This window comes from Diplotaxodon limnothrissa, linkage group LG4, assembly GCF_057381915.1.
Source record: "Diplotaxodon limnothrissa isolate DT_005_m linkage group LG4, D_limnothrissa_male_GT1.1, whole genome shotgun sequence".
Lineage (NCBI taxonomy): Eukaryota > Metazoa > Chordata > Actinopteri > Cichliformes > Cichlidae > Diplotaxodon > Diplotaxodon limnothrissa.
In genome coordinates this window covers 5,081,354-5,109,255 of record NC_140599.1, presented here as the reverse complement: position 1 = coordinate 5,109,255, position 27,902 = coordinate 5,081,354, and the positions used below count along the sequence as shown (strand labels likewise).

Below are 27,902 nucleotides of genomic sequence, written 5' to 3'. Positions count from 1 at the left end.
CAAAAAGTAGCTATATTAATACTGAAACAAACAAGAAAAGAAGGTAAAATATTCCCTCAACAAACAAAACGTATAAATTCTAAACGCGAAAATCAGTCCATGCATGATTACATGGCTCCGCCCATCAAAATGTCTGTGCCTGCGCGAATATATCGCCTGTCATCGGTTGTTGGACTGCCAACATATCGCCCAAGCTTATTTGCTAATGACTATTCAATCAGAGGAGGTTATTGTTTCACAGTCAGCTCCACTTTTCTATTATCACATCTGGCTTTCAAAGAGATGCTCATGGTAAAAATGTTTGACTCGAGCCTTTATAGCAGGACCTCACAGTCCAGTGGGTGACATCACAGAGGCTTTAAACTGTGGCTTTACAAAAGGTTCTTACTCTGTATGTTTTTAGAAAACTAAATAAAAAAATAAATAGTGTAATAACGTTCTAAGATGAGTGGATAATGCTTTAGATACATTATCTCTAGTAGTTTCATTTTTCTGTACATCTATATGTTACCTATAAGGTATTAATGTAACCTGTTAAATGTTTTAGGTTGCACTAAAACTATTTTTAGGTGAACAACAAAAGGTCAAAGATAAAAGTTGGAGACATTATAGAATCATAAACCAGCTTTTTGTGTTTTTTCTTCGTTCTTCCACAAATTTCAGCCTAAATCTTTCCTTCAAGTCTTAAATTTAAACCCGTTTTTTCTGCACTCTTTCATAAAATCACATTTTAAATAATATTTGTTTCAATTTAACTAGTTTTTTTTTAGTTCATATACATTTTCCACATTTCTTGGTCTAAAGTGGATTACAGTCTTCCATGTTCACTGTGATTTGTGGTCGCACTCTCCTCTGTTCTTGGAAAGAGTTTCACTTTAATTGCAGCATTTCTTTGCTCTGCTGCTTTTCAGAAATTGTTCTGTCTCTGCGCGTTTTTTCTTCTTTTAGAAGAGACAAGGCTGAACTGTTTTTCTAAACTTTCCTCGTGCTTCTCGACATGTAACAGATTACGCTCTCGGTTCAGCTCCTCCTGCAGGCTTTCTGTTTCTCGCCTGTGTGGGGTTTTTTTTCTTTTTGGGGGTTGGAGGAGGGGAGGTTTTAATTTGCGGTGCAGTCGGACGAGGGAGGTCGTCTTTCAGAACAGATATGGAGGCTCTGCTGGTGGAGAAAGAGGCTTTGCACACTTAGAAGTGTTCTTTTTTGTGTGTTCTGACCTAAGAGCGTACCGTATGTGAGAGGATTGTTGTGGGCTTTTTTGCTTGTTTTTGCACTGGATGCTTTAGTTGTTACTCTGTTTTCTGGGACTCTACCTGTGAATGAGAAAGGCTTTCATTTTTCTGGCTACAAAGGACAATAACCAGTGGAAATGCATTTCCCAGGTTTGTGTGAGTTGCAGTCAACTTTAGAGCACTTCTCATGTATGCAGATTGCTGTTTCACCTCTGAAGAGTAACAAAGAAGTTCATCTGTTACCACTGGATTTGCATGTTTTATTGTCCCGCAGTCACTCAGCCTGAAAAGTCGGAGCACCTCTGGTGTGTTTTTTTTCTTTTTCCGGAGAGTCTCTTCCTCTTCTTATCACTTCACTTCTACCTCCTTCATCTTTTTCTCCCCCTCTCCTTTGTGTACTCTGGAGAAGGAGGAGCTCGATACCAAAGTGAAGAAGACGGGATCATGATGTCATCACATTTTCACCAACAAAACTTAATGGAGAGGGAGAAGAGCACAACTTCAGCTGACTTAGTTTACTCTGCCCCCTACATGGAAGTACTGTGAACCAATCAGAGTCCTGCTGACAGCTAGCCATGGACTGCACGGCGGCTATTTTGAAAGCATGCGCCCGCTCCAGAGCCAAGTGGTGTTGCCACGGGCGCTCCAGTGTCCGTCACCCGTGGGGGCCGGCGAATGGCTGCGGTTGTGGTCGAGGTGTGTTTGCGGGGGGCTTCGTCAACCACACCTCGTCCCTCCTGCGGCGCTTGCTGTTGCACGTTTGCTGTTGTCACTCTCACGAGGAGAGTTCGCAGTTGTGTCGCGATTGGGGGGATTGTCCGATCCAAGGAGTGGAGAGAGATCGAAGAGGAAGGAGACAGGAGGAAGGTGAGAGTGATGGATCTCTCTATGGCCAGAAATTCTTGTTTTATCAGTCAAATACCATATTTTTTTAATTTACTCTAATCTGTTATCTCTAATTGTGTTTGATTTTTTTCAGATTTTGTACAAATAGTATGCGAAAATATCTTTTTTCCCTTTAAATTTAGCTAAAAAAAAGTGGATTCTACATTTCCCCCCAAAAATGAGTCGAGCTGCTCAAGCTGGCAAAAACCTGGTGATGCCATTTAATGTCTGATTAGTATGTTGTTCCAAGCGTGTAAGCAAATGAATCTAAAAAAGTTTGTTTTTTATGAACAGAAAGGTTAGAAAAAAACTCGCCTGTAAACATGTTTACCTGTGCTATGATTTTACAGTCAGCCCCAAGTGGCTGTTTGAAGAACTGCAGTTTTGTTATTTTTTCAGCTATGCAGGTGTCCACAAGGCTCACATGTCTTTCTTGCCAGAGCAGGAAAGTTTGTCCTTTTAGTTAAGGAACGTGATTATCTGCATTTTTGACAAAGTATTACATCGCTATATATCGATATGTGGTGACTCCTCCTCTTCAGCAGCTTGTGTCCTAGCCTCAGGTTGTTCACTGTTGGTTTTGTGTACTCCAGCGTATACACTCAGCTGCTGCTTTCATTTCTCTTTTGTATTTTCACTTTGTAAGAGGTTTTTTTTCTGAAATAAGGGAGAGAAACTTGTGTCTTATGTCTTCGCAAAGAACTAAAGCAAGATCATATTGGTTTCCAAACAGATGTTACAATGTAGAAATGAGTTAAGTTATATACTAATGGCCTTTAGAAAACCCAAGGTACTTACTGTGACACTGAATGATGTTGTTAAAATGAAGTCAGGACCTCTCACAAGGCTGTTTGGTTAAGTAATGTTAGCTGATGTAGTCACAGCTAACTCCTTAGACTGAGTTTGCCCTCAGGACTATGTGTCAGGCTCTCTGTGAGGTGGTTAATAGTCTTGTTCACAGCCTCGTTACCTCCCACATTGACTATTGTAATTCTCTCTTACATCGTCTCCCCTAAAAATCCCTCCATAAGCTTCAACTGGTTCAAAACTCATGCATTATTACCAGAACCCCCTCCTACCAGCACATCACCCCCGATCTTCAGGAGCTTCACTGGCTCCTTGTGAAATTCAAGAGAGTGTGCAAAGTTCTTCTGCTCACCTTCAAGGCCCTTCATAACCTTGCTCTTCCTTACCTTTCTGACCTGTTAAGCACTACTTCTTCTGCTCGCTCACTTCAATCTTCTTCTATCCAGCTCGCTGTGGCTTCTGTCCGCCTCACCACCATGGGAAGCAGAGCTTTCAGCTGCTCTGCTCTCAGGCTGTGGAACTTTCTACCCCCAAATATAGGAAACACTGGTTCTCTCCCCCAGTTTAAATCCCAACTCAAAACCCATCTATTCAAATCTGCATATTCACTGTGAACTAATTTTTTGTTTATCTTGTGCCTTTTTTATTGTTCTTTGTTGTCATTGTTCTATTGTGTGTTTTATTCTATTGGTAAGTGTCCTTAGGTGTCTTCAAAGGCCCTTTTAAATAAAATTTCTTATCATTATTATTATTATTATTATTATTCAGAGAGTTCACAGGGTCTATTTTAGCCACCATACTTTCCCAAAAATATAACCAGCTTGTTCTGTTGCTTTCACTTACAGTGGGGCAAAAAAGTATTTAGTCAGCCACCGATTGTGCAAGTTCCCCCACTTAAAATGATGACAGAGGTCAGTAATTTGCACCAGAGGTACACTTCAACTGTGAGAGACAGAATGTGAAAAAAAAATCCATGAATCCACATGGTAGGATTTGTAAAGAATTTATTCGTAAATCAGGGTGGAAAATAAGTATTTGGTCACCTCAAACAAGGAAAATCTCTGGCTCTCACAGACCTGTAACGTCTTCTGTAAGAAGCTTTTCTGTCCCCCACTCGTTACCTGTATGAATGGCACCTGTTTGAACTCATCATCTGTATAAAAGACACCTGTCCACAGCCTCAAACAGTCAGACTCCAAACTCCGCCATGGCCAAGACCAAAGAGCTTTCGAAGGACACCAGGAAAAGTATTGCAGACCTGCACCAGACTGGGAAGAGTGAATCTACAATAGGCAAGCAGCTTGGTGTGAAAAAATCAACTGTGGGAGCAATCATCAGAAAATGGAAGACATACAAGACCACTGATAATCTCCCTCGATCTGGGGCTCCACGCAAGATCTCATCCCGTGGGGTCAAAATGATCATGAGAACGGTGAGCAAAGATCCCAGAACCACACGGGGGGACCTGGTGAATGACCTGCAGAGAGCTGGGACCAAAGTAACAAAGGTCACCATCAGTAACACACTACAACGGCAGGGAATCAAATCCCGCAGTGCCAGACGTGTTCCGCTGCTGAAGCCAGTGCATGTCCAGGCCCGTCTGAAGTTTGCCAGAGAGCACATGGATGATACAGCAGAGGATTGGGAGAATGTCATGTGGTCAGATGAAACCAAAGTAGAACTTTTTGGTATAAACTCAACTCGTCGTGTTTGGAGGAAGAAGAATACTGAGTTGCATCCCAAGAACACCATACCTACTGTGAAGCATGGGGGTGGAAACATCATGCTATGGGGCTGTTTTTCTGCCAAGGGGACAGGACGACTGATCCGTGTTAAGGACAGAATGAATGGGGCCATGTATCGTGAGATTTTGAGCCAAAACCTCCTTCCATCAGTGAGAACTTTGAAGATGAAACGAGGCTGGGTCTTCCAACATGACAATGATCCAAAACACACCGCCCGGGCAACAAAGGAGTGGCTCCGTAAGAAGCATTTGAAAGTCCTGGAGTGGCCTAGCCAGTCTCCAGACCTCAACCCCATAGAAAATCTGTGGCGGGAGTTGAAAGTCCGTGTTGCTCGGCGACAGCCCCAAAACATCACTGCTCTCGAGAAGATCTGCATGGAGGAATGGGCCAAAATACCAGCTACTGTGTGTGCAAACCTGGTAAAGACCTATAGTAAACGTTTGACCTCTGTTATTGCCAACAAAGGTTATGTTACAAAGTATTGAGTTGTATTTTTGTTATTGACCAAATACTTATTTTCCACCCTGATTTACGAATAAATTCTTTACAAATCCTATCATGTGAATTCATGGATTTTTTTTTCACATTCTGTCTCTCACAGTTGAAGTGTACCTCTGGTGCAAATTACTGACCTCTGTCATCATTTTAGGTGGGGGAACTTGCACAATCGGTGGCTGACTAAATACTTTTTTGCCCCACTGTATCTAAACCATAACTGAAAACAGAAAATAACATCAAAGAAAGGACGTCTTTCTTCATTTAAAAATGCATTATGTGACCAAAATGATCTGACCAATCAGATCTCAAGTATGTGGACTGCATTTGCACCTTTACCTGTATCCAGTCACTTGTGCTTAGATCAGCTAAAACGCACGCTAATCCCAGTTTACAAAGCTCTGAGTTTCTAATTTATCTAAACGTCCTTGCCCCAGGATTATGCTCTTGATGCTGTTCATCATTTTATTCACTGAATGTTACAGGAAGTCAGAGGTGCAGTTAACAAGCAGAATCATAGTGACACTTTCAGACTGCTCCAGAACTTCAGAAATGATTGCATCATTTTACTGACAGAAACATGTTAGAGTTTCTATATCAGGATTCTGTTATAGCAGAAAGTCCTTCTGGTTCAGGAAGAAAGGAAGTAAAGAGAGTACATGAGGGCAAAAGAAAGAAATCTGGGAGGGAAGAGATAAAAGAAATAAGAAAGAAAAGAAAAAACGGAGGAAGGAAAAACAAAAGAAAGATGGGACCAGAGAAAACACAAAGGGTGCAAAGAAAGTCGGAAGAGATAAAGGAACAAAAGAAGGAAGACTAATGAGGGAAAGTAAGGAAAGAAACTGGAGGAGAGATGAAAAACAAATGGTTAGAAGAAGAGAGAAACTATGACAGAAAGAAAAGCTGAACGTAAGAATGGAAAGGAGGAAAGAAAAAAGAAGAAATACACAAAGAAAGAAGAGAAGAAGGGACGGCAAAGGGAGAGGAAGGCTCCTAAGGAAGGGAGGAAAGACAGGAGAAGCAATCAGAAGCTGAACTAGTTAAGAAAGCAGAAATGGAAATGTCTGCGCGCTCTGTATCTGATCTTTCCATTTTATTTTTCTTCTGCTAAAAACGACTCACAACCCTGTCATTGACTGACCACACACACGCATGTATGTGCACACGTACACACACACACGTGCTTTGTGTTGGATGGCTTTTTTTTTTGGTGTGTGTGTGTGTGTGTGTGTGTGTCTGATTCTTCACCAGCAGTCAGCAGTTTAAAGCTGTAATTACAGAGAGAGAGAAACAGAGTCGGAGCTTTCGTGCTGCGGCTTACATTCTTGTCTTGGTGTGTGTGTGTGTGTGTGTGTGTGTGTGTGTGTGTGTGTGTGTGTGTGTGTGTGTGTGTGTGTGTGTGTGTGTGTGTACGTGTGCAGTGCTCTTGGATTATTTAGGTCATGATAGTGAATACATTAATAGCAACATCAATCACTGTTTTGCATGTGCTTTGAGTGAGTTGCAGCGTGTGTGAGATTCTCTGAATTGTTCTATTTTCATAATTTCTTCTGATTGGATGGACTTATAACAGTGTCTGCTCTTGAAGCCAGCACATCAAATTGGGACTTTTTAGCAGGTTGCCAGTGGATGTCTGTAGAAAACTGTGATTGAGGCAGCTTTATGCTGAGCATATGCTGACCCCAGCCCAGCAGCCAGACACTGAACTTCAACAGATAACAATCTGATGAGCAGTCAGGCTACAGCCTGCATTTCTATCTGTTCATGTTTTAAAGTCTCTTTGTGCTGGTTTTCATCTTTGCTTTGTGTTCTTACCTACGTACTTAGAGAAAGATTTGTGTTGGTGTGTGGGGCTGTAGCCTGTGGGTTTATATTGTTAAATGGTAATCATGAGACAGTGTGTTTCAGGTCATTTTATGGAGAAACATGAAATTAATGTAACGTGTGCTGGATTAGAAAAGTGTTCTGTGTAATACAGAACACTTTTTTTTGAGTAATGACTCCAACCCAGATGGCAAGAAAGAGGGGACATACCTCCAACATGCAAAAAAATGTAATCACCCAGCATGCAATTCATTTGCACAAATGTAATGTGTTTGATAAGCTGCTTGGCGATGGCGGTGACTCTCAAAGTGACGCCATTGAGAATCAATAAGGAATGGACTCGATAAGTGATGGAAGTGGAATCACTACAGTCCCACACACCAACACAAATCCCCATATGGACACAAATACGGACGGTGGACACACATGGAATATGTATGAGCGTATGAGAGACCTGAAAACAATCATCACAGTGATTCTACTATGAACAGGTAGAAACAGAGGCTGACTGCTCATCACTGCTTTGTCTTGTGTTGAAGCTCATCCTCTCCCTGCTCATCACGCTAGGTTTTTCGCTAGCCCTGCGTTAGCATGTTGTCCGTGCTTGCAAAAAGCTCAAATCTTGCCACCAGTATAATCCAGTTGTTTCTGTCCTGCATGCAGATTCAACGTTATCATCACGCTCTCGTCCCTTTGTGCCATAAAAATAAAATGAATGTCCATATCTCATTCCTGACAAGCTGTAGACTTCATCGTTCTGCTTCTGCTGCACACAAGCTGAAATCTTTGTAACACAAGTACTGGCATAATTGCAACTGGAATTACATTTTTCACTAATGGTTTATGTTACTGCATTACTGAAAAAATGTAATGTGATTATAATACATGAAGGTATACGGTCTCCATTGCTTAACATGTCACAGTCAACAGTCAGATGACATCATCAGCATAGTATTTTTTTTTAATTCCCTTTTCTTCACTCGTTAGGTGAAGATGAGGAGTTAGGACCACCCCCCTCAGTAGATGAGGCAGCTGATGCCCTGATGACGAGGCTTGGTTTTCTACTTGGAGAAAAGGTCATCAGTGGAGAGCCAGGCTCCCCTTACCATGCTCAGGATGGGCAGGTAAGTAACACACACGCTTTTGTTCCACCTAAATCATCGAATGCTCTTAGGTTCAGAGATTTAACTGTGAATCTGCCATACGATGTTTTATCGAGGTCGTGGAAAGTCTCGTTCCACTGACAAATCTATTTCATCCATCCACTGTGTTTCTATTTGAATATTTAAAGATGTTTTGCCAAAAAATGCTAACTTATACAGACACATGATAACTATAAGAATGAGAACTGTACGATATAACATTAATACCTATAATGCACAATAATAGAAGAATATTTCTATTTTTCTTTTGCCTTTCCCACAGAGGATGTCTCCTTCTTCCAGTCTGGCTAGTAGCAACACCTCGCCCAGTTCCACACTGCACCCTCCCACTGGTGCTGAAGGCAGTAGTAACAACAAGCACGCTTCCCCGAACCACGCCTCCGTCACCTCCCCCACCTCAACACTGGAGAGCAGAGACAGTGGGATCATAGGTAAGGGGCAGTTGTCTTCAAATGGGCCATTAAACAACCAGCTCTTGTTGCTAATGCCCCCTGTTTCCCCTTCTCTCTAATTTTCAGCCACGCTGACTAGCTATTCTGCTGACTCAGCTGCAGAGAGGGATGACGGCGCTAAGTATGCAGGAGAATGTTACCATGGCAGCAGTCTCAACCTGTGGCAGCAGGGGGGTCGACCAGTGGTGGCGTCCACTTCGTCTACCAGTGTGGTAGCGTCAGGAAGCAGAAATGAGGGTTTTCTGTATAGGGTGGACGACAGCATGGCTGCCTCCACTTACAGCCTAAACAAACTCCATCCAGATCGAGGCACTGGCCTCACCCAGTCATCAGGTTCCACCTATTCCATCCCCCTCTACTTCATGCCTCGCCCTAATTCGGTTGCTGGTAAGATGGCAGATGAATGCGATGTGGCCTTTTTTGCCTTTCAGCACAGTGTGAGGTTCTGTTGCATTTTACCAGATATTTATAGTCAGTGTGGTCTAGAAAAGTCACAACTAACTGGCTGACACCAACCAACCATAAAAGTCCAGCTTAACAAGCTCCACATATAAAAGAATCTATAATTTTGCAGATTGCTTACAGATAATTTCATTTTAGACCAAATCGTAAAAGAAAACCTGGTAAAAAGAGAGCCAGCGGCAGGACAGGGAACTCAGTTTAAACTCAGCACAGCTCACTAAGCCCATAATCTGGCTTCATAGTGCATCCCTCTGCTCTGCAAAAGTGAATTCAGAGTGTGTCCCAGTGCATACGCAACGCACTTGTATTCAAATTTGTATACAAATATACAAACAATTGCAGTGAATTGTGGGGGCGACAGTTAGAAAAAGATTCCTATATTATTAATAAGTGACACGGAGGACTTTATGGGCACGTTCATTCATTTTGCATCAAACTGAATAAAACATGAAATTTGTTTTTTAATGTTGCTGTTATTGTAAAAACCTGCCAGGACACTTTGCAGTGTGATTGGATCACATGCACGCAGTAGTGAGGAATTAAAACACAGCTTGTTCTCTAGTTTATAATCTGTCTTTAAAAAAAACCTCACCTTTATGTAAAAACATAAATATAATAATAAATATATATATATAAATATATAATAATCATACAGGTTAGGGCTACAGTTAGACACAGAGCGTTAAAGACAGTGTTTCAGAAGCACACATAGAAAATCACAGTCCTGGATCCAGGCCATACTTCACCAGAGACATAACTGAGGCACGGGCAGATGTTAATACAGAATCCTTATCACCTTAAAAAGAGCACCTATTAAGACTGTCTGGTTTCTTTCAAGTTTCTGGTTTATTTCATGTGTACACAGGCAGGTGTGTTAACAAGCTCGTCATTGGTAGTTTATAAACTGCTGATAAAAGGCAACAAGCTGAAAAATGGAGATGGTGCCTGGGTAACGTGTTCAGAGCCCATTCTCCTTTTCCTCTTCTCCTTCTCCTGTTTCAATAAAAGCTAAAAGTCATGAGCACTTTGGGGAAGGAAGGAAGTGACACACAGGATACAAGGCACAGCCTGCACTCGTATTCTCTGCAGTGCAACAGGATTGTTACTGGAGTCATTAAGACAAAAGTTCTGGTAGGTTTCTCACAGCTTTGTGTTTGCAGCCAGGGAAAGTTAAAGTTTTTAACTTGTATTAGTCCTTTGTTAGGTTTTATATCAACTTTTTAGGAACTGTCAAGATGCTGAAATCCTAGTAATCCTGCCTGTTTGCTTTGCTAACAACAGATACGGAAATCTGTTCTAAAGCTATAAACACGTTTGTCTTCATACAAGCTAGAAGACACATGAGTACTTTTGCTTGGTTGGTGTTATGTTAAGATTAACTTGTTAAATTGTTCATACAGCGATTTGTAACATATTTGTTACTGAGAGTTTTTAAATATTTCTCATTGTTGTGGAGCGTATTTGTGGAGGTATGTTAATGGTAAATGAACAATAAGAACAGTTTTAAAAGAGATTTAAAGTCTAGGAGCTATATGAGTCCATAGAATGTAAAACAAGAGTCTCGCTGATGAAGGTGACTCTACATATATATAGCTCTAGGCTACATAAAAAGACTTCACAAAGCAGATGGTGACATCATGTTGGCTACATCCATCTTTTATACTGACTAATTTCTCCTAGCTGTGTCCTCCTTTAACAGAAACAAGAATTATAAGAATATTCTCGTCTAACCTTTGGCAAGAACGTGAATGCATCGGTTTACCAAAGTGCCAGACCTGTTTGTACCAAGTAGTAAGGACACATTCACCATAGCTAACTTAAACTTTGGAGTTTCTTCAGTGGAAAAAAATATATCTACAAACGGCTCTAATTTAGTTTTCTATAACCAACTTAGCATCTGTATAAAGCACATTATGTCAGTTATTTTGCAGCAGTCTTATTACAGCATTTTTTTTTTTATTTCTCTTTAGCCACTAGTTCAGCCCACCTTGAAGACCTGGCTTATCTTGATGAGCAGCAGAGACACATCCCTTCAAGGACATCCCTCAGAATGCCTAGACAGAATTCTGGGATTCGTAGTCAACAGGACCACAGAGGTAAATGCACACATGGTGCCAAACATCCTGAGATGCAGTTATAATAAATGGCAGCATTACACGCGCTCCTCTCTTCCCTCTCTTCCAGCAGTTCGTTTCACTCCCTCTCTGAACCTGAAGCCGCTTCACTTTGAGGTTCCTGGTCTCTCATCTGATTGGCTCTTCACCGGCAGGGAGTGGCTCTTCCAAGAAATGGACACCTGCCTCCGCAGTGATGATCCAGCAACCAGCCGGGGCGCGGTTATCATCGGCAACATGGGATTTGGCAAAACGGCCATCATTGCTCGCTTGGTGGCACTTAGTTGTCATGGAAACCGTATGTGGCCAAATGCTTCTAGCAGCCAGACCATAAACAAACGTAAGAGGAAAAGATCCCTCCTGTTTCACAGCTCTGTAAACTGTGTCGTACAAGAGACATTATGTGGATATTAGCAGAACCCTAGAAAAAACGTATGCAAGAGTTAAACTGTCTTCTGGTTGCGTTTGCATATCAGAAAGTTCATTTCTTGTGTAGCCTCTCACCACTGACACTGGAAAAGAGGTTCAGCAAGATAAAGAGCCAAAGCACACAGCCAAGACGAGGCTCTGAGTGTCTTTGACCAGTTTAGACAAAAATGTTTATGTACTTAAATTCACTCAGACTAACAGAGTCATCATATGTAACCCAATAAAATCCACAGGGCCAGTAGCCAGACCCATAGCTGAGCCAGGCATCAGAAAAACAGTGTAAAATCATGCAGTTAATGAAGGCAACAGCTGCTCAGAAAGAATGACACGTTTGTATGTTTGAATTTCCCAGATGTGGAGACTTTTTCCCACGACTCCCTGGGAAGAGGTGGAGGAGGAGATGAAGGGGGGTCAGGAGAAAGCTGTCCAGGCACACCAGAAATGAGGAGGAGACAGGAGGAGGCGCTGAGGAGGCTCGCAGGACAGGTAGTGTCCCTACTTCATTCCTCTTTCTACTTTTTAATCAAAGATGACCTGTTGTGCTTCTCATAATTTTCTGTAGGCTGCTTGTGTACAGCAGTGGAAATGACCATAAAAGACCCACATGAATTAGACTGCTGTAATACCAACCAGTGTAATGAATGATCACTTAGTCTCTCAAGCTAAAAGGCCAGCGTGTGAATCCACCTCAGCAAAGTTTTACTGAAAATCTACAGATGATTCACCGACTTTCTTCTGCCTCTGTTTTGTAGGTAGTCTCATATCATTTCTGTCAGGCCGATAACTGCCACACCTGTCTCGTTCCGGAGTTTGTCCACAACATGGCGGCTACATTAAGCAGCGCGCCTCAGCTGGCCACCTATCGTGAACTACTGCACCGGGCGCCACAGCTCCAGAGCATGCTCAGTCTGCGCTCCTGTATCCAGGATCCGATCTCTGCCCTTCAGAAAGGAATACTAGAACCGCTCGATGCTCTCTACAGAGGTACAGCTTCTACTACATTCTGCTGTGGCACATTAACTGATGTGCAGTGATGCAATGTGAGTTTGTTTTGTTTGTTTTCCAGAAAATAAACTGCATGTAGAAGGGGCGGGCCTTATTGTACTGATTGATGGGCTAAACGAGGCAGAGTTCCACCGGCCGGACTACGGCGACACGCTGACCTCCTTTCTATCCCGAACCATCCAGAGATTTCCTTCCTGGCTGAAGGTCATTACCACTGTCAGGACCAGTCAGCAGGTAAACACAAGTCACAAACACACAGAAGTGTAAAATCACAAAGGTGACCGTGAAATGGGAACAAAAGAGCACACAGGTGCGTTAGAGGGGCAACAATGAGGCAACCCCCAAAACAGGAATGGTTTTACAACTGGAGGACACAGACATTTTTCCCTCCTCATCTTTTCCGACTGTTTTTTCACTACTTCTGCATTTGTTTGCATTTGACTGGGGTCACCTGGTAGCATGAGAATCAGAATCAGAAAGGTTTTATTGCCAAATGTTGAGCAGGTTTACAACATTAGGAAATTGCTGCGGTGCTTCAGTGCAAACATACTGTTATAAATTACGCTAAAATAGACATGAAAAATAAATAAATAAATAAAAATAAGAATAAGAATTAAAAGTGCTAAGTAGATAGATATATACATGATATATACATGAGTGCAGGTGGTGATCAGTGCCAAACACGGAATGATGCAGTGAACACAGCGTAGGGTCATGTGTTAGTGGTGGGAACAGTCATATGGTTATTGTTCATGTGTCCGACAGCAGAGGGGAAGAAACTGTTCTTATGGCGAGAGGTTCTGGTGCGAATGGACCGGAGCCTCCTGCCTGAGGGGAGCAGGTCAAACAGACTGTGTCCAGGGTGAGAAGGGTCAGCTGAGATCCGAGCTGCACGCCCCAGTGTCCTGGAGCTGTACAGGTCCTGCAGAGATGGGAGTCTGCAGCCAATCACCTTCTCAGCAGAGCGCACAACACGCTGCAGTCTCTGTTTGTCCCTGATAGTGGCTCCAGCGTACCACACGGTGATGGAGGAGGTGAGGATGGACTCGATGATTGCAGTGTAGAATTGCATCATCGTCCGTGTTGGCAGGTTGAATTTCTTCAGCTGCCTCAGGAAGTACATCCTCTGCTGGGCTTTCTTGATGACGGAGGTGATGGTGGGCTCCCACTTCAGGTCCTGGGTGATGGTGGTACCCAGGAAGCGGAATGAGTCCACAGAGGTGATGGGGGTGTCAGTCAGGATGATGGGGGGGAGTGGGGCTGTGTGCTTCCTGAAGTCCACAATAATCTCCACTGTCTTCTGGGCATTCAGCACCAGGTTGTTGTGGCTGCACCAGGACACCAGACGTTCAACCTCCCTCCTGTAGGCAGACTCGTCCCCGTCCGAGATGAGTCCGATAACGGTGGTGTCATCTGCAAACTTGATTAGCTTGACAGACTGGTGGGTGGAGGTGCAGCAGTTGGTGTACAGGGAGAAGAGCAGAGGAGAAAGAACACAGCCCTGAGGGGAGCCGGTGCTGATGGTCCGGGAGTCCGAGACATTCTTTCCCAGCCTCACGTGCTGCTTCCTGTCCGTCAGGAAGTCAGTGATCCACCGGCAGATGGGATCAGGCACATTCATCTGGGAAAGCTTGTCTCGGAGATGGTCTGGAAGGATGGTGTTGAAGGCAGAGCTGAAGTCCACAAACAGGATCCTGGCGTAGGTTCCTGGGGAGTCCAGATGCTGCAGGATGAAGTGTAGGGCCATGTTGATGGCGTCATCTACAGACCTGTTGGCTCTGTATGCAAACTGCAGGGGGTCCAGGAGGGGGGCCGTGAGGGTCTTGAGATAGGAGAGAACCAGGTGCTCAAAAGACTTCATGACCACAGATGTCAGAGCCACGGGTCTGTAGTCATTTAGTCCAGTGATCCTAGGTTTCTTGGGGACAGGGATTATGGTAGAGGACTTGAAGCAGGCAGGCACATGACATGCCTGCAGTGAGGAGTTGAAAATGCCAGAAAACACTGGGGCCAGCTCGTTTGCACAGTGTCTGAGGGTGGCAGGAGACACACCGTCTGGGCCAGGAGCTTTTCGAGCATTCAGACTCTTAAACTGCTTCCTCACACCTGCTTCATGAATATGAAGAGTTGTGGTGGGAGGAGGTGGTGTGAAATCCTCTTTTGTGTGGGGTGAGGAGGGGGGTGTTGCAGGTGAAGTGATTGAAGGTGGTGATGGCTCTATGGAGGGGGGAGAGGTGGGGGAATGAGTGTCCAAAGTGTCTCTATTGTTGGGGCCGTTGGAGGTGTGAAGGCTGCCTGATGGCTCGTCAAAACGGCAGTAAAAGTCGTTGAGGGTGTTGGCCAAGAGCAAGTCGTCAGTGGAGTGGGGGGTTTTAGGCTTGTAGTTGGTGATATTCCTAAAACCTTTCCACACAGAGGCCGAGTCATTCTCTGAGATCTGCTGCTGCATCTTCTCAGAGTGCTGATGTTTAGCAATGTCCACTTCCTTAGTGAACCTGTACTTGGCCTCTCTGTAGCAGTCCCTGTCTCCGCTTCTGAACGCCTTTCTCTTTTCCAGCCACAGCTTTTTGAGTTTAGGAGTAAACCAGGGTTTGTCATTGTTATAACTCACCCTGGTGCGTGATGGCACAATGCTGTCCTCACAGAAGTGGATATAGGAGGTGACAGTGTCCGTGAACTCGTCCAAGCTGTTAGAAGCAGCCTTCATTGTGTCCCAGTCTGTAGACTCCAAACACGTGCGAAGCTCCTCCACAGCCTCGTTGCTCCACAGTTTTTTGGTCCTCACGACAGGTTTGGAGAGCTTCAGCCTCTGTCTGTACGCGGGGATTAGGTGGATCATGACGTGGTCAGAAAGTCCGAGTGAAGCGCGGGGCACCGCGCGATAGGCCCCGCTGATCGTGCAGTAACAGTGGTCTAATGTCCTCTAATGTCCATTAACAGTGGTCTAATGAGGTGATACCTGGACCCTACAGAGGTCACACGGGTAGTCCGGCTCCTGCCAATGCGTGCCATTCCTGCAAGGTTTGCTGTGTCTTTCAGCACAGTCTCAAGAACATCGAAGAGATTCCAGGAGACTGTAGGAGACCTGGACAGGGTTGAAGAGGATGAGAACATGTGTGAATGATTCTGACCAAACAATCAGAAACAGACTTCATGAGGGTGGTCTCAGGGCCCGATGTCCTCTAGTGGGCCTTTTGGTCACAGCCCAGCACTGTGGAGCCTGATAGACATCTGCCATACAAATCCAGAACTAGCAGCTCCATAGATGAGAGCAGGTTCACCCTGAACACATTAAAGGAGAAAGACTCTATGCTAGTGCAGTGGGTCCTAGGTTCCCGGCATTGTGAAGAGAGCATAAACATACAAACAAGCACATGGGGACTATTTTGAGTTGTGTTGGTTTCTGCCATTGTTACCAGTGTTAACTGAATATCTCTTATCAGTTTGGAACCTTCTGAATATGATTAAAATCATATTATTCTGAAGCAAATACTGTCTGTGCTGCCAAATTACTGTGAGCAGCACACACAGCTAATAAACACAACTTTTTCTGAACTAACAAAATCTGTTTCTTTGTGTTTTTATTCAATCAGGACATCACTCATTCTCTGCCCTTTCACCGCATCTCTTTAGACCGAATGGATGAGAATAGCGCCATAGACCAGGACCTGCAGGTAAGGTGTAAATACATTTCTATTTCTCTGTCTGTCTGCACATCTGTACTGCATCGGTCTGTCTTTTCTCAGGGTTACCTGATGCAGCGTATCCACAGCAGCACTGAGATCCAAAGCAATGTGTCACTGAGCAATGGCCGCCTCGATAACACTGCACTGTCCAAACTGATCAGCCACCTGAAGAGCCTGAGCAGAGGCTCATATCTCTATTTAAAACTGATCCTGGACCTGATAGAGGGGGGATACCTCGTTCTGAAGAGCTCCAGCTTCAAGGTGAGATGGAGAAAGAAGGTAAAGGTCAAATAAAGTCCTGAAGAAAGTCGAGACTGCTACAAACTAGACTAAAGAAGTAACTGACAGTTGAAGTATAATCGACACAGATTAAAGCACTTTCATTTAAACACGGATGAAATAAATCAAGCAGTATTCATAGTTTCCACATGACATCACATTGTTACAGGAACTCCACATGGACGGCAAAAATTATTTTCTCTACTGTCTGCTTGTCATTTTTACCAGATTTGTTTAGCCAAAATACAGGACAGTTACTAATCTTCCCCATACTGGAAATATTTAGTGTGTGCTACTGTTTAAAAAGCTATAGACACATTCAGTCAGTTACCGTGCCATACCGCTGGAAAAATGTCCGTCACAGTTGGCTCTTGGAGATTATATCAGCATTTGAGTAAATGTATTTAAAGGGACTGACTGTTCTGACTACATTTTATTTTAAAATTAGTTTCAGTCATTGAATTTTATGTCAAACAACTTTGTGAAAGGGACAGTCTCTGAAACTCAGCAACATATTTTCCACTGAAAATCACCAACATCAGTTTCAGTCGACCCTGAACTTAATCTGTATTTGAAATGTGCATGCCAAAAAGTTTACTAGCAGCGATTCTGTGACTTGTTTAAGTTTCAGTGTAAACATAATATAAACAAATGTCAGCTGAAATAACTGAAGCGTACAAGAGCGAGAGCATGTTAGTTTAAATAATTGGACACTGCGGAAAATAGTGGGCGTGGCATTTTCAATGTAAACAAAGAGATACTGATGTGTAACCATAAAGCACAAATGTGTGCACTCTTTGTAGCTCATCTGATATACTGAAAAGGCTTTTAATGGGTGTGTGTGTGTGTGTGTGTGTGTGTGTGTGTGTGTGTGTGTGTGTGTGTGTGTGTGTGTGTGTGTGTGTGTGTGCGTGCGTGCAGGTGGTTCCTGTGAGTCTAGCAGAGGTTTACCTGCTGCAGCTCAACATGCGCTTTCCCACCCAGTCGTCCTTCCAGAGAGTTCTACCTTTACTCAACGTTACTGTGGCATCACTGCACCCGCTGACTGACCAGCAGGTAAAGGCTCAGTCGCAGTAGAGTAAAAACAGGACAGCAGCTTCCTTGCAACTAGGAAAAATCAGTAATTGACTGCAGGTAGTACATTTATCATAGTTATTCGTTTTAGCATCACAAAAACATTGCATATAATTGCTGACTTGACGCCAATCAGTTGTAGACTGATTCTGTCTTATTGCTGTTATTCTGCCATCTTGACACAGCAAAGTTGTTTTGAGGATGGCAGCTGACTGAGCTGACAGGCCTGGTCACCGTCTCAAAACAACCATTTCAAAGGCAACAAGTTTGTAGTAATTTAGTAATTTGTGGGCTGTGGTCCCCAGTGTGATTGTAGCATAGCACACCAGCATTTTCACGTTGGTAAACTTTATGTAGTATACTGTGGACTCGGAACATGATGAGTTTACTGGAAGTAACGTTTGTAACACTACTGAATTTTGTGAGCACACATACACGAGATACTTTTTTCTTCAGTGAAGATGACTGTTTAACAAATATACACACCGAATAACTCTAGTGAGCATTAGCAATACTGACAACATATTCTTCCCCCGCTGGCTCAAAATTGATTGTTGGTCCCTCCTTCAGGGAACTGTACAATGTTCCTCTGTCATCTTTATCACCGTTTGTGGTGGGGCGTGGTCTGCGGTGTTGTGCAGGGAGGGCGGACGCACCTGCACGGCATCCTTCATCACGCCCGCCTAGTTATAAACACGGGGACTCAGGGGTTGGTGTGTTGTGGTGTGAATATTGAATAAAATGGCTCAAACCTATGATCCCTGGACCCGCCGTGTCTCATTCACACCACACCGTTATAATTAGACCATGATATTACTCACAGAGCCATATTTGATATTGCAAATAGATTTAAGCCCTCAAAGTAATGACTTGAAATGCATCGATTGTGTGTATAATTGTGTCACCTTGTAAGAACCGTCCTTTGAAATCAGTGACCTTATCAGGATATTTTTTTATGAACAAATATCATCAAACTTCCTGATGTGCCTTTCAGACTCAGCTGTGCTTCAGTTAGTGCTAGCATGCTAATAGTTGCTAACAGTGGATACAATACTGTCAATGCACAGCTGTTTGAGGTGGTAAATGCGGGCACCCTGGCCGGAGGTTCGCTGGAGTGGGCGGAGTTCTCACAGCGCCTGGAGCAGCTCTCCTCGTTCCTTTTGCGGCGCAGCGACGGCAGTCGGATGCTAAACCACACCTCCTTCAGGGAGTGGCTCATGTGGAGGGAGGAGGGCCAGGATGACCGGTTCCTCTGCGATCCCAGGTATAGTCAGAGGGCCAGAGGGCATGAGTGACAAATGGAGAGAGAAGAAAACAGGGACAGATGTTTCTCACTGAGCTGTGTGTCTCTGTTTCCAGGAGTGGCCACACTCTCCTGTCCTTCTGGCTCTGCAGACAGGCAGGAAAGCTGACCCGACAGCAGACACTGGAGCTCGGGCATCACATCCTGAAGGCGCACATCTACAAGGCGAGCTCTCACACACAAAGTTAGACACGCATACGCAGATACATGGGGCTGGAAACCACACCAGTAGATTTTTTTTACAGATCACAAACCAATGAGATGCCACTGTTTTATGTCTAACTGTTGGTTTCTGTCGCATTTGTTCTCCTCATCCAGGGCCTGAGTAGGAAGCTAGGGGTTTCCTCCTCAGTTCTGCAAGGGCTGTGGCTGTCATACAGCACCCAGAGCCTGAGCCCTGTTCTTGCGTCACTGCGCAACCTCTACACCCCCAATATCAAGGTAACAATGCATACTCACACACACACGAGTGTATTTCCCACCACAGTTCTGCTGTAACTTTCCTCTTTTCCTTTTGCAGGTGAGCAGATTGCTGATTATGGCTGGGGCTGATGTGGATTACTGTAGCGATGTCCTGAACAACGCCCCCCTGCTGTGTGTCCACGCTCACCTGGGCCACACTGATGCTGTAGCACTGCTGCTTGATCATGGAGCACAGGTAAGGAAAAAGAAAAGGCCGTGGAGCTTTTTAAACATCATGTGAGTTCATAGAGACGCGTCATTGGGTGTTAACAAGAGCAGATTTACTCCAACCACAATTCCACCTTCAATTTTTAGCTGGATGCTTGGTCACATGACGGTTTGACTGCACTGGGATTCGCTGCTGCAGCTGGTCACCTGGATATCGTCACAATGCTGAGTCAGCACAGAGCCAAGGTAGCTACCAGTTCTACTCCACATGTGCAGTTTGGTGTCAGACAGATGTTTGCAGCTAATGTAAAGAATGACAACAGCAGGATTTTCACAGGCTTCTGTGCAGTACATCCCATAATTCAGTAGCTTGTAGATCCACCATTTGCTGAAAAAAGTAATAGTTTTCTGTCCCTCGCGTTGTTCCAAGGTAATTGTGCACAAAAAAATATCACCGTGGTATGCAAGGGGCCAACCTTATACATACAGTGAAATATGTTAAATAAGGAAAATTGAGATTGTTGCAGTTCAGTTGCTCTTTTTCTTTTGATTCTTGGTCTCATAACCTTTTCTGATAGTCAGTGGCATCACTGCAATTTAACCTAGAAAGAGTCCCAACCCTGTTTTTGAGTGTCTGTCTCCCCTTGGGTGCAGGTGGGTCACGTGGACGGCTCCGGTCGGTGCGTGCTGGTTCACGCAGCCCAGCGAGGCCACCTCGAGGTGCTGCGCTTTCTCCTAAAGAGGGCGGAGTGGAGTTGTACTACCTGCTGTGGACAGAAGGGGGCAAGCAGGAGCCAAGCAGTGCAGCAGGCTTTGATTGCTGCAGCCAGCATGGGACACACAGAGGTGATACAAACACACACACACATACACACCTTTAATGTATAACACTGTGTGGTACAGAATATACAATCACATAGTCGGGTGTGTGTGTGTGTGTGTGTGTGTAGATGGTGTCATACCTATTGGACCTTCCAGAGGAAGATGAAGAAGGGGAGGAGAGACCTGAGATCAACACATATGACAGTCTATGGGGAGAGACAGGTAATGACCATGTAACTACTATTGTGTAACTACTTTGTCACGGCAGGCTTTGTTTTTCTGTCAACCAGACGCCATCAGTGTGATAAATTCACGTGGAACATGGTGGGAAACAATGTTTTCATAAACATGCTTTGGTTTGCTTAAAAGGTCATTTACAATAACGGATGATGTAGCAGGATCATTTTCCCACCACAACCTCATAATTAATGAGAGGCAAACAGGAGACAACATGACTGATCACTATACTTTACATTAGTAGCATCTAGTGGACGAAAATGTTCACTTCAGTAAAAACAGAAAAAATAAGTATTTAGACTCTTCTACATGTTTGGTTCCTCTGGCCAAGATTATTATATTTATATTATATAAGAGCAAAAAACCAACACAATAAAATAAGTCTTTGAAAAATATAATTAAAATGAGACCAAAAATAAATAAATAAAAATAAAAACATACAGTAAATGTGAAAAACAAGCTGATACAATAACAACTATACTGAAGCAATAAAAACGAAATGGAAACGAGCAAATACACAATAGAAAACTACACTGAAAACAAAAGGTTCTCCTAAGAAATACAGAAGTTTTATTTATGTACTCATCTCGAGGTCCTTTATGTTGTAAGATAAAGACCCTAAAGTAGTACAGTGAAAATCCCAACATCAGACGTCCCCTCGGTGAGAAAGCGCTTGGTGACAGTGGGAAGGAAAAACCTCCAGCAGAGCCAGGATCAGACCTGGGTGATTCTGTCTCATTGCAAATTTTTCTTACCAAAGCTCAGACGTGGATTCATTTAATATCCGTCGCGTCATTTCAAAATAAACTCTGGCTTCTATATTTAATGTTTGTTCTCTAACACCTACCACAGCTTTATAATGCCATGTGTTCAGTTACAGAGCTGAAGTTTGTAATCGTCTGGTTTCCCTTGTCTCACTCTGTGTGTTTGCGTCAGCTCTGACAGCAGCAGCAGGATGTGGCTGTCTGTCTGTCTGCAGGCTGTTGTTGGATCAGGGGGCAGCTGTGGAGCAAGGAAACAAGCAGGGTGTCACTCCACTTTTCAGCGCCGTGAGACGGGGTCACTGGCAGGTATGGTGGAACCAGAAAGCAAACAGGCACATGATCACACGATACCTGCAGCAGATAACTGCAGTCTTCCTCCTCCTGCATCCTTCGGTCAGGTGGTGGAGTTGTTTCTGAATCAGGGGGTGGAGGTGAACATGGTGGACCAGCAGGGGCGAACATCTCTGATGACTGCAGCCTCAGAGGGACACATGAGCACTGCCCAGCTGCTGCTGGATCATGGTAATCACACACTGCACTCTGCAGCCAGAAAAACAGCAAGAGTTGCTGCAGCAATGCAATTAAACCAGCAGTCACATTGTTTATGTCCAACTTCAGTTCAGTCAGAAAGTATTTTTTACTTTTTCTTTTATCAGGAGATTCCGATGTTAAAAAACCCTTGAAAACGAGATTGGTCCTAATCAATAATACTTTAACTACAAACGCTAATCTTAGAGGACAGCTGTGATACTGTACAGTATTCTCAGCGTGTACACTGCTGTAAAAACGTGTTTTCCTCTTTCCTGACACTGACAAAAAAGTAGAAGAAATATGAAATGAATCTGTTGTCTTCGTGATCAAACACTCCACTGTAGGAATTGACGGTTTTAACAGAAATGGCATGTGTGCTGAGACTAGTGAGGCCATGTTTGTAGCCATTATTTATAAGGTCGTCCTTAGAGCCCCCATTCTAATCACTCTGACCCTGACAATAGCTCCGACCCTAATGAATCTGTCTGTTTCCAGGAGCCTCCCTCGAACAGACCGACAGAGAAGGGCTAACGGCACTGAGCTGGGCGTGTCTAAAAGGCCAGCTCTCATTGGTCAGAGAGCTTGTGGAGAGAGGAGCAGCCACAACTCATGCAGACCGCAATGGACGCACGCCTCTGGATCTGGCTGCATTCTGCGGAGACCCAGATGTGGTGTGTACAGCCAGAGTAACCATGATTGTGTTAGTTAATTTAGAACAGTTACCTGTCCTACCTGTTCTGCAGCCGCTGCAGAGGGCAATGTAATGTAGCCGGAGGAGAATTTATAAAAGTGGTGAAAAATGTCGCTTTGATCCGTGTCCAGGTGCAGTACCTTGTGGATCACGGTGCGTCAGTGGAGCATGTGGACTGCAGCGGGATGCGCCCTCTGGATCGAGCAGTCGGCTGCAGAAACACTTCTGCAGTCATCGCTCTACTGAAAAAGGGAGCCAAAATAGGTAGAAGCATGAAGCATGTTCAGTTTAACAGCAAGAATTAAACCATGGATGTTGTAGTTATGCAGTAAGCATCTTCACTGCTGCATGGCCGGACTCCCATATAGTTCATTTCCATTAGCAATACATCATCCTGCAGAATGAACCTTCATGAATTCTAAATCATCCTTCATATATCCCTAAACTAAACTTGCATGTGTGTGTGTGTGTGTGTGTGTGTGTAGGACCTGCAACCTGGGCCATGGCGACCTCTAAGCCAGATATCTTAATGGTTCTGCTCAGTAAATTGATCCAAGAAGGAGATAAATTGTACAAGGTAGCGCACATTTCCATCTTGATGAGATTTGATTTGATTGACTCGATATCGATTTGATTCGATATTCCAAAGTTCTTTCTGAAAGAGTTTCTTTTTTTTTCTTTCCAGCAAGGTAAAGTGAGGGAAGCCGCTCACTCCTATCAGTCAGCTCTCCAGAAGTTTCCAGGAGACGAGCTGAAGACGTTCAAACAGCTCAGGGTGTGCGTGCTGCTCAACCTCTCACGCTGCCGCCGCAAGATGAACGTGAGGCTTCTTCTTACACACACACATGTTGAGAATATTTTGCTTATTATTTTGAAACAAATCTCATCTCGAAAACTTTATTTCAGTATTGATATATCGTTAATCTTCCTTACAGGACTTCAGCCTTGCTGAGGAGTTTGCTACCAAGGCCCTGGAGCTAAAAGCCAAATCTTATGAAGCCTTTTATGCCAGAGCCCGTGCCAAACGCAGCCGCAGGTAAACAGTGTCGTGAGAAATTGAATAAAACTAACTGATCGTCATCTTCTGAGAGTTTGGGTTCTTTGGATCTTCAGTAGTAGAACTGTGATGATTTTATTGTTTGACATTTTTAAACTATTTGAAACTTAGACACGAGATTGCAGTGAGAAAGAGTTGAGTAGTTTTAGGCTCACTACCATGTAAAGAAAACCTGAGAGATAGAGTGACCTGAACTGTAAGAAGTAGAAGACATATGTGCTGTCAGGTAAGGGTCTCATGTGTTTTAACTTGGCGGGGTGTTGTCAGTTTCCAGTTACCTCCATGCTAAGGCTCTACACAGTTTGCTAAGGCCTCAGTTACACAGGCCCAGAGACCAGCTGGCAATCCCCTGTTAACCTCCAATCACTAGGAAAGCAAAAAGGGTGCTGGACCAAAAACCATCTTGTGATTGCTTTCATTGCTAGAAGATTACTGCGGTCACTCATAGTTTGCGTAGAAGATGCCAGCTTGTCTGCACTCAGTCACTAACTAACCACCATGTAGTGGTGAAGCATGAAAAAGTACAGCACAAACCAGAAACGGAGACCATTTCCCTTCAAAGTAAAAGTATTCCACTCTGTGACCACATGCAACTTCCTGCAACCGCTTGCCAACCAGACACACTTTCCACTAGTGACGAGTGGTTACCGTGGGGTCACTGACTGGCACCGTTCACCAGAGAGTAAAGACCTAAAGCTTTGACCTAGCATTGCCTTACAGTCACAGTGACTGAAGGCATAGATTTCAGATGGAGGGACACATTTTTAAGCCTGTTTTTTTTTTGTGAATGTGATTGCAGCAAATTTCAGGTAACCAGACATCGAAAGATTGGAACAGACCTTCTAAACACTGACAATATGAAACCTATAATTCCGGAAACATTCTGATATACACATTCTCTGTCATCTTCTGAAGTTTGTCCTGTTTTCACTCCTTGTCACTATCACAACCCAGACAATTCCACGCTGCTTTGGAGGACCTGATTGAAGCCAGCCGTTTGTGCCCATCCAACCGGGAGATTCAGCGCCTGCTGTCACGGGTCAAAGAAGAGTGTCGGCAGGCTGCACAGCAAAAGGACATTCATCCTCCATCATCTAATCACGTCTATCAGCAGAACATGTCCATCAGCGAGGCCAGGTCTAGAGATTCAGGTTGTTTGCAGGTACAGGATAGAGAGGGGCTTACAGAGGAAGAGGAGGAAGAGGAGAAAGCAGAGAGCAGTTTCAGGGAAAGAGACTCCTCTCCCTGTCACCTTCAACCTGCGGTTCAAAGTCTTGACACCCGCTGCCACTCTGGGGTACCATCGCCCTCCTCCCTTTCCCCCACTCATCTGTATCATCACCTCCCCAGTCCCACCCACGCAGCCTCCCTTTCTTCACCTAGTCACTCTGCACCTCCCCCTCCTTCCACATCTTATCACGATTTCAGCCCTACTTCCTCCCTAATCCAGCATCAGCAGCGAGGTGGCATAGTGTCTGAAAGTATGCCTACATTGTCCGAAAGTGGAGGTGTACAAAACTATCCACAGTCTGACTTAGATCAGAACCAGGGAGTCCAGCGTCACCCCCATCTGGCTGGTCAGAGGTTCCAGAAGCAGAACCCCGTCCAAGGCCACTGGCTCCAACCAGCCAAAGCACAGGTGGTCCGAACCAATCAGCCCAGTTCTTCTACCCACTCCAGCATGGTTTTGGGAAGTTCTGCCTATTCCCAGTTCGCCCATCTGCCCAAAGAACTAGCAGAGCTTGGGGAAGGCTTTTGCTCAAATCCTATGGATGTCAGGCCTAGCCCATTGGCTCAGCCTGGTCTGAGCTCTGGAGCTTCTTATGTACAGGATGAAGAAGAAGAAGTTGACCTGGTTAGCCAGGCCAGAGGCACATCTGGCTATGGGAAAGCAGCAGGAGCCGAGTGGGCGGGGGTAAACCGTTTTGGCCAGTCCCGTCAGTTCAGCCGTAACCAATCCAAAGCAGCCTACTACCCTTTGGAAGTTACAGAGGCAGCAATGGGGTCTTCAGATAGGCTTCAGTCATCGCACGATTATCAGTATCAACACCAGGGTGGTCTTCGACGTCCACTCAGTGCTCACCCAACCTCCTCCTCTGGTCATTCCCCTAGGCCTCTCATCCATTCCCAGAGTGTCAGCGTCCGTTTCTCCCCCAGCAGTGGTAGTCTTGCTACTGGACAGCCAGCTAATCTTGGGCCAGGCTTTAGGACATCGGCCTCTGTTCAGCACATGGATCTACCTTCAGATCTGGCCTCTGCTAGAAGCATTAGTGGTTACCATGATGATAACTTCCTGATCGCCTCTCCCCAGTCAGAAATATGCATGTCAGGAGGCGGGACTTACCCTGGAGAGGTGGGACGTTCATCTAGGAACACTCCTTTTATGGGAGTAATCGACAAGACGGCAAGGGTGCACCAGCAATATCAGCAACAGGCTCCGTCCAGCTCAGCGTCCTGTCTCAGTCCGTCTCGCTCCTGGGCCGTGTCTTCAGTGGACACAGTTGTCACTTCGCCCAGCAAAAACCCCCCTCCACCCCAGCTCTCATCCTTTGCCTACCACAACCGCAGCAACAACAATGCCCACAATGGTCACGCCTCTTATGATAACCAGCTGGACTTCTATGACGTGACGCCAGGAAATGTTCATCAGGGTGAGGGCTCAGTGCAGGTTGCCTGTCAGAATCTCTCCTACATGGATGTGAAGGTGGCTCGGACGCTGCCCATGATCCACAGCTGCTCGGACAGACCGACTGAGAGACGTACGGGTCCTACGTCTCCGGTTAAACCAAAAAGACCCTTTGTAGAGTCCAATGTGTAAAGACAATACAAGAACATTAATGAAAAGTGGTATAAATGAAGTCACTGTACCGATATACTGGAAGACTGTTCTTGAAACAAAGTAATGTCAAGTTCCTACATTTAGTACTTGGAGTGTTTATAAGAGCAAGACACACCAAGTTCAGACTGGGTAAAAGCTTTTGTTTTCATTTGGTTGTATTTGTTAGTATGCTTCAGAGAACTCCACCTCACTTGCTAGGTTAAGTGATTGCTCTATGTTGTTTTTGGAAAGAGTGCCACTTCATCTTAGGCATACTGACTCCTTCATGGTGAAGATGCCTAACCTATAAGAACGGCATGGAACATATTCACCAATAATGAACTGGTTCTGCCATTTGGAAGTGAAACATTAACAGGTGTTCACCTCACAAAGCACAAGAACGAAGAAGATAATTATGGAATAAGACTGTATTCTTCTTCTTGCACAATTCTGGCTTGAATTACATTTTAAAACTGCAGTTCAAGTCTAAATGGTGACGTCCAGACAGGAGAGAAAAAGCACCGCAATTACCTTTGCCTGCTGCCGACGCCTTTAATAAAGATCTCATTTCAAGATTGAAGCGCTTAAATAACACTGACTTGAAAGAAATGGACGAATCCAGGCTCGCGTCATTGTACCAGTCAAACGCTTGTTAGTGACCCAGACCCAAGCCATAGTTTGAGAAACTCGAAAATACTGTCATTGAATAAACACTGAGTTAAAAAAAGGAGAAAAAATTGTATTTATCTTTTTAAGTTATGTCTGTATCAAACTGTAAAGTTTCTTTTTGTTTTTTCTTAAAACGGTATTCCTTTGGGATTTGCCATCGTGTTTATTTTGGGGGATCGTCTGTGAGAACACGTAAACTGAAACTTTAGAGTTTTAGTTTACATGAAGCAGAAACTCTAAAGATGTTGGGTTAACATTGGTCTCTTTCTGGGTTCAATTAGAACGATATAGCGCATTTGTAAAAATTGGATTTTTTTGGAAGGGTCATCCATTCAGCCTTTTTCTGTGCTCTCTGAAGGCCTTTTATATTCTGTAGTCCTAATGGTCTAATTATGCAAACCATATGATTCCAAGTGATACACCAGGGCTCTTCATACTGTATTATGTTGGAAACATTTTGCTTGTATGTGCCTCGGTTGTCAGTATTGTCAGTCACTCTCACTCTGACCATTAACTAGGCTTGACATGTAATTTCTGGATATTTGTCCTCAACAATGTGCATTTGAACTCTTTGGATGGTGTTGTATGTTTTTCTTGCCTTTCCAAAGATAACTGTGTAAAATTCCAATGAAACAATCTATTTATCTGCGCGAAACCAGCTTAATTTATGACCATGCCAAGCTAACTATCTTACCACCAACAGCAGCCACAGAGCCTTACCAATGAGGCCC

The 27,902-nt window shown here is 44.2% G+C and overlaps 1 protein-coding gene across 2 annotated transcripts; it reads left to right on the top strand.

Annotated features, from left to right (window-relative positions):
- Window positions 1–1,804: 1,804 nt before the first annotated feature.
- Window positions 1,805–26,502, top strand: tanc2a (tetratricopeptide repeat, ankyrin repeat and coiled-coil containing 2a). Of its 2 annotated transcripts, none has more exons than XM_085351997.1 (27): window positions 1,805–2,096; window positions 7,973–8,109; window positions 8,411–8,579; window positions 8,667–8,987; window positions 11,033–11,158; window positions 11,250–11,516; window positions 11,958–12,091; window positions 12,358–12,589; window positions 12,672–12,844; window positions 16,204–16,284; window positions 16,357–16,557; window positions 17,497–17,631; window positions 18,717–18,913; window positions 19,009–19,117; window positions 19,271–19,393; window positions 19,473–19,610; window positions 19,730–19,828; window positions 20,237–20,428; window positions 20,533–20,626; window positions 21,578–21,711; window positions 21,804–21,927; window positions 22,432–22,607; window positions 22,759–22,891; window positions 23,113–23,204; window positions 23,313–23,447; window positions 23,563–23,663; window positions 24,639–26,502. In XM_085351997.1, exons 1-27 carry the CDS (start codon window positions 1,805–1,807, stop codon window positions 26,500–26,502), a joined length of 5,979 nt encoding a protein of 1,992 aa, XP_085208123.1. The 2 variants fall into 2 exon arrangements, with proteins under 2 accessions (XP_085208123.1, XP_085208122.1); XM_085351996.1 differs by having other exon boundaries at window positions 11,247–11,516.
- Window positions 26,503–27,902: the final 1,400 nt, after the last annotated feature.

Excerpts from the sequence above, each read along its gene's own strand:
- tanc2a (XM_085351996.1), top strand. The coding sequence starts at position 1,805 with ATGGACTGCACGGCGGCTATTTTGAAAGCATGCGCCCGCTCCAGAGCC. Across the intron at positions 17,632-18,716 it reads ACCCGCTGACTGACCAGCAG|CTGTTTGAGGTGGTAAATGC; the intron begins GTAAAGGCTCAG and ends GTCAATGCACAG. Across the intron at positions 20,429-20,532 it reads CCAGCATGGGACACACAGAG|ATGGTGTCATACCTATTGGA; the intron begins GTGATACAAACA and ends GTGTGTGTGTAG.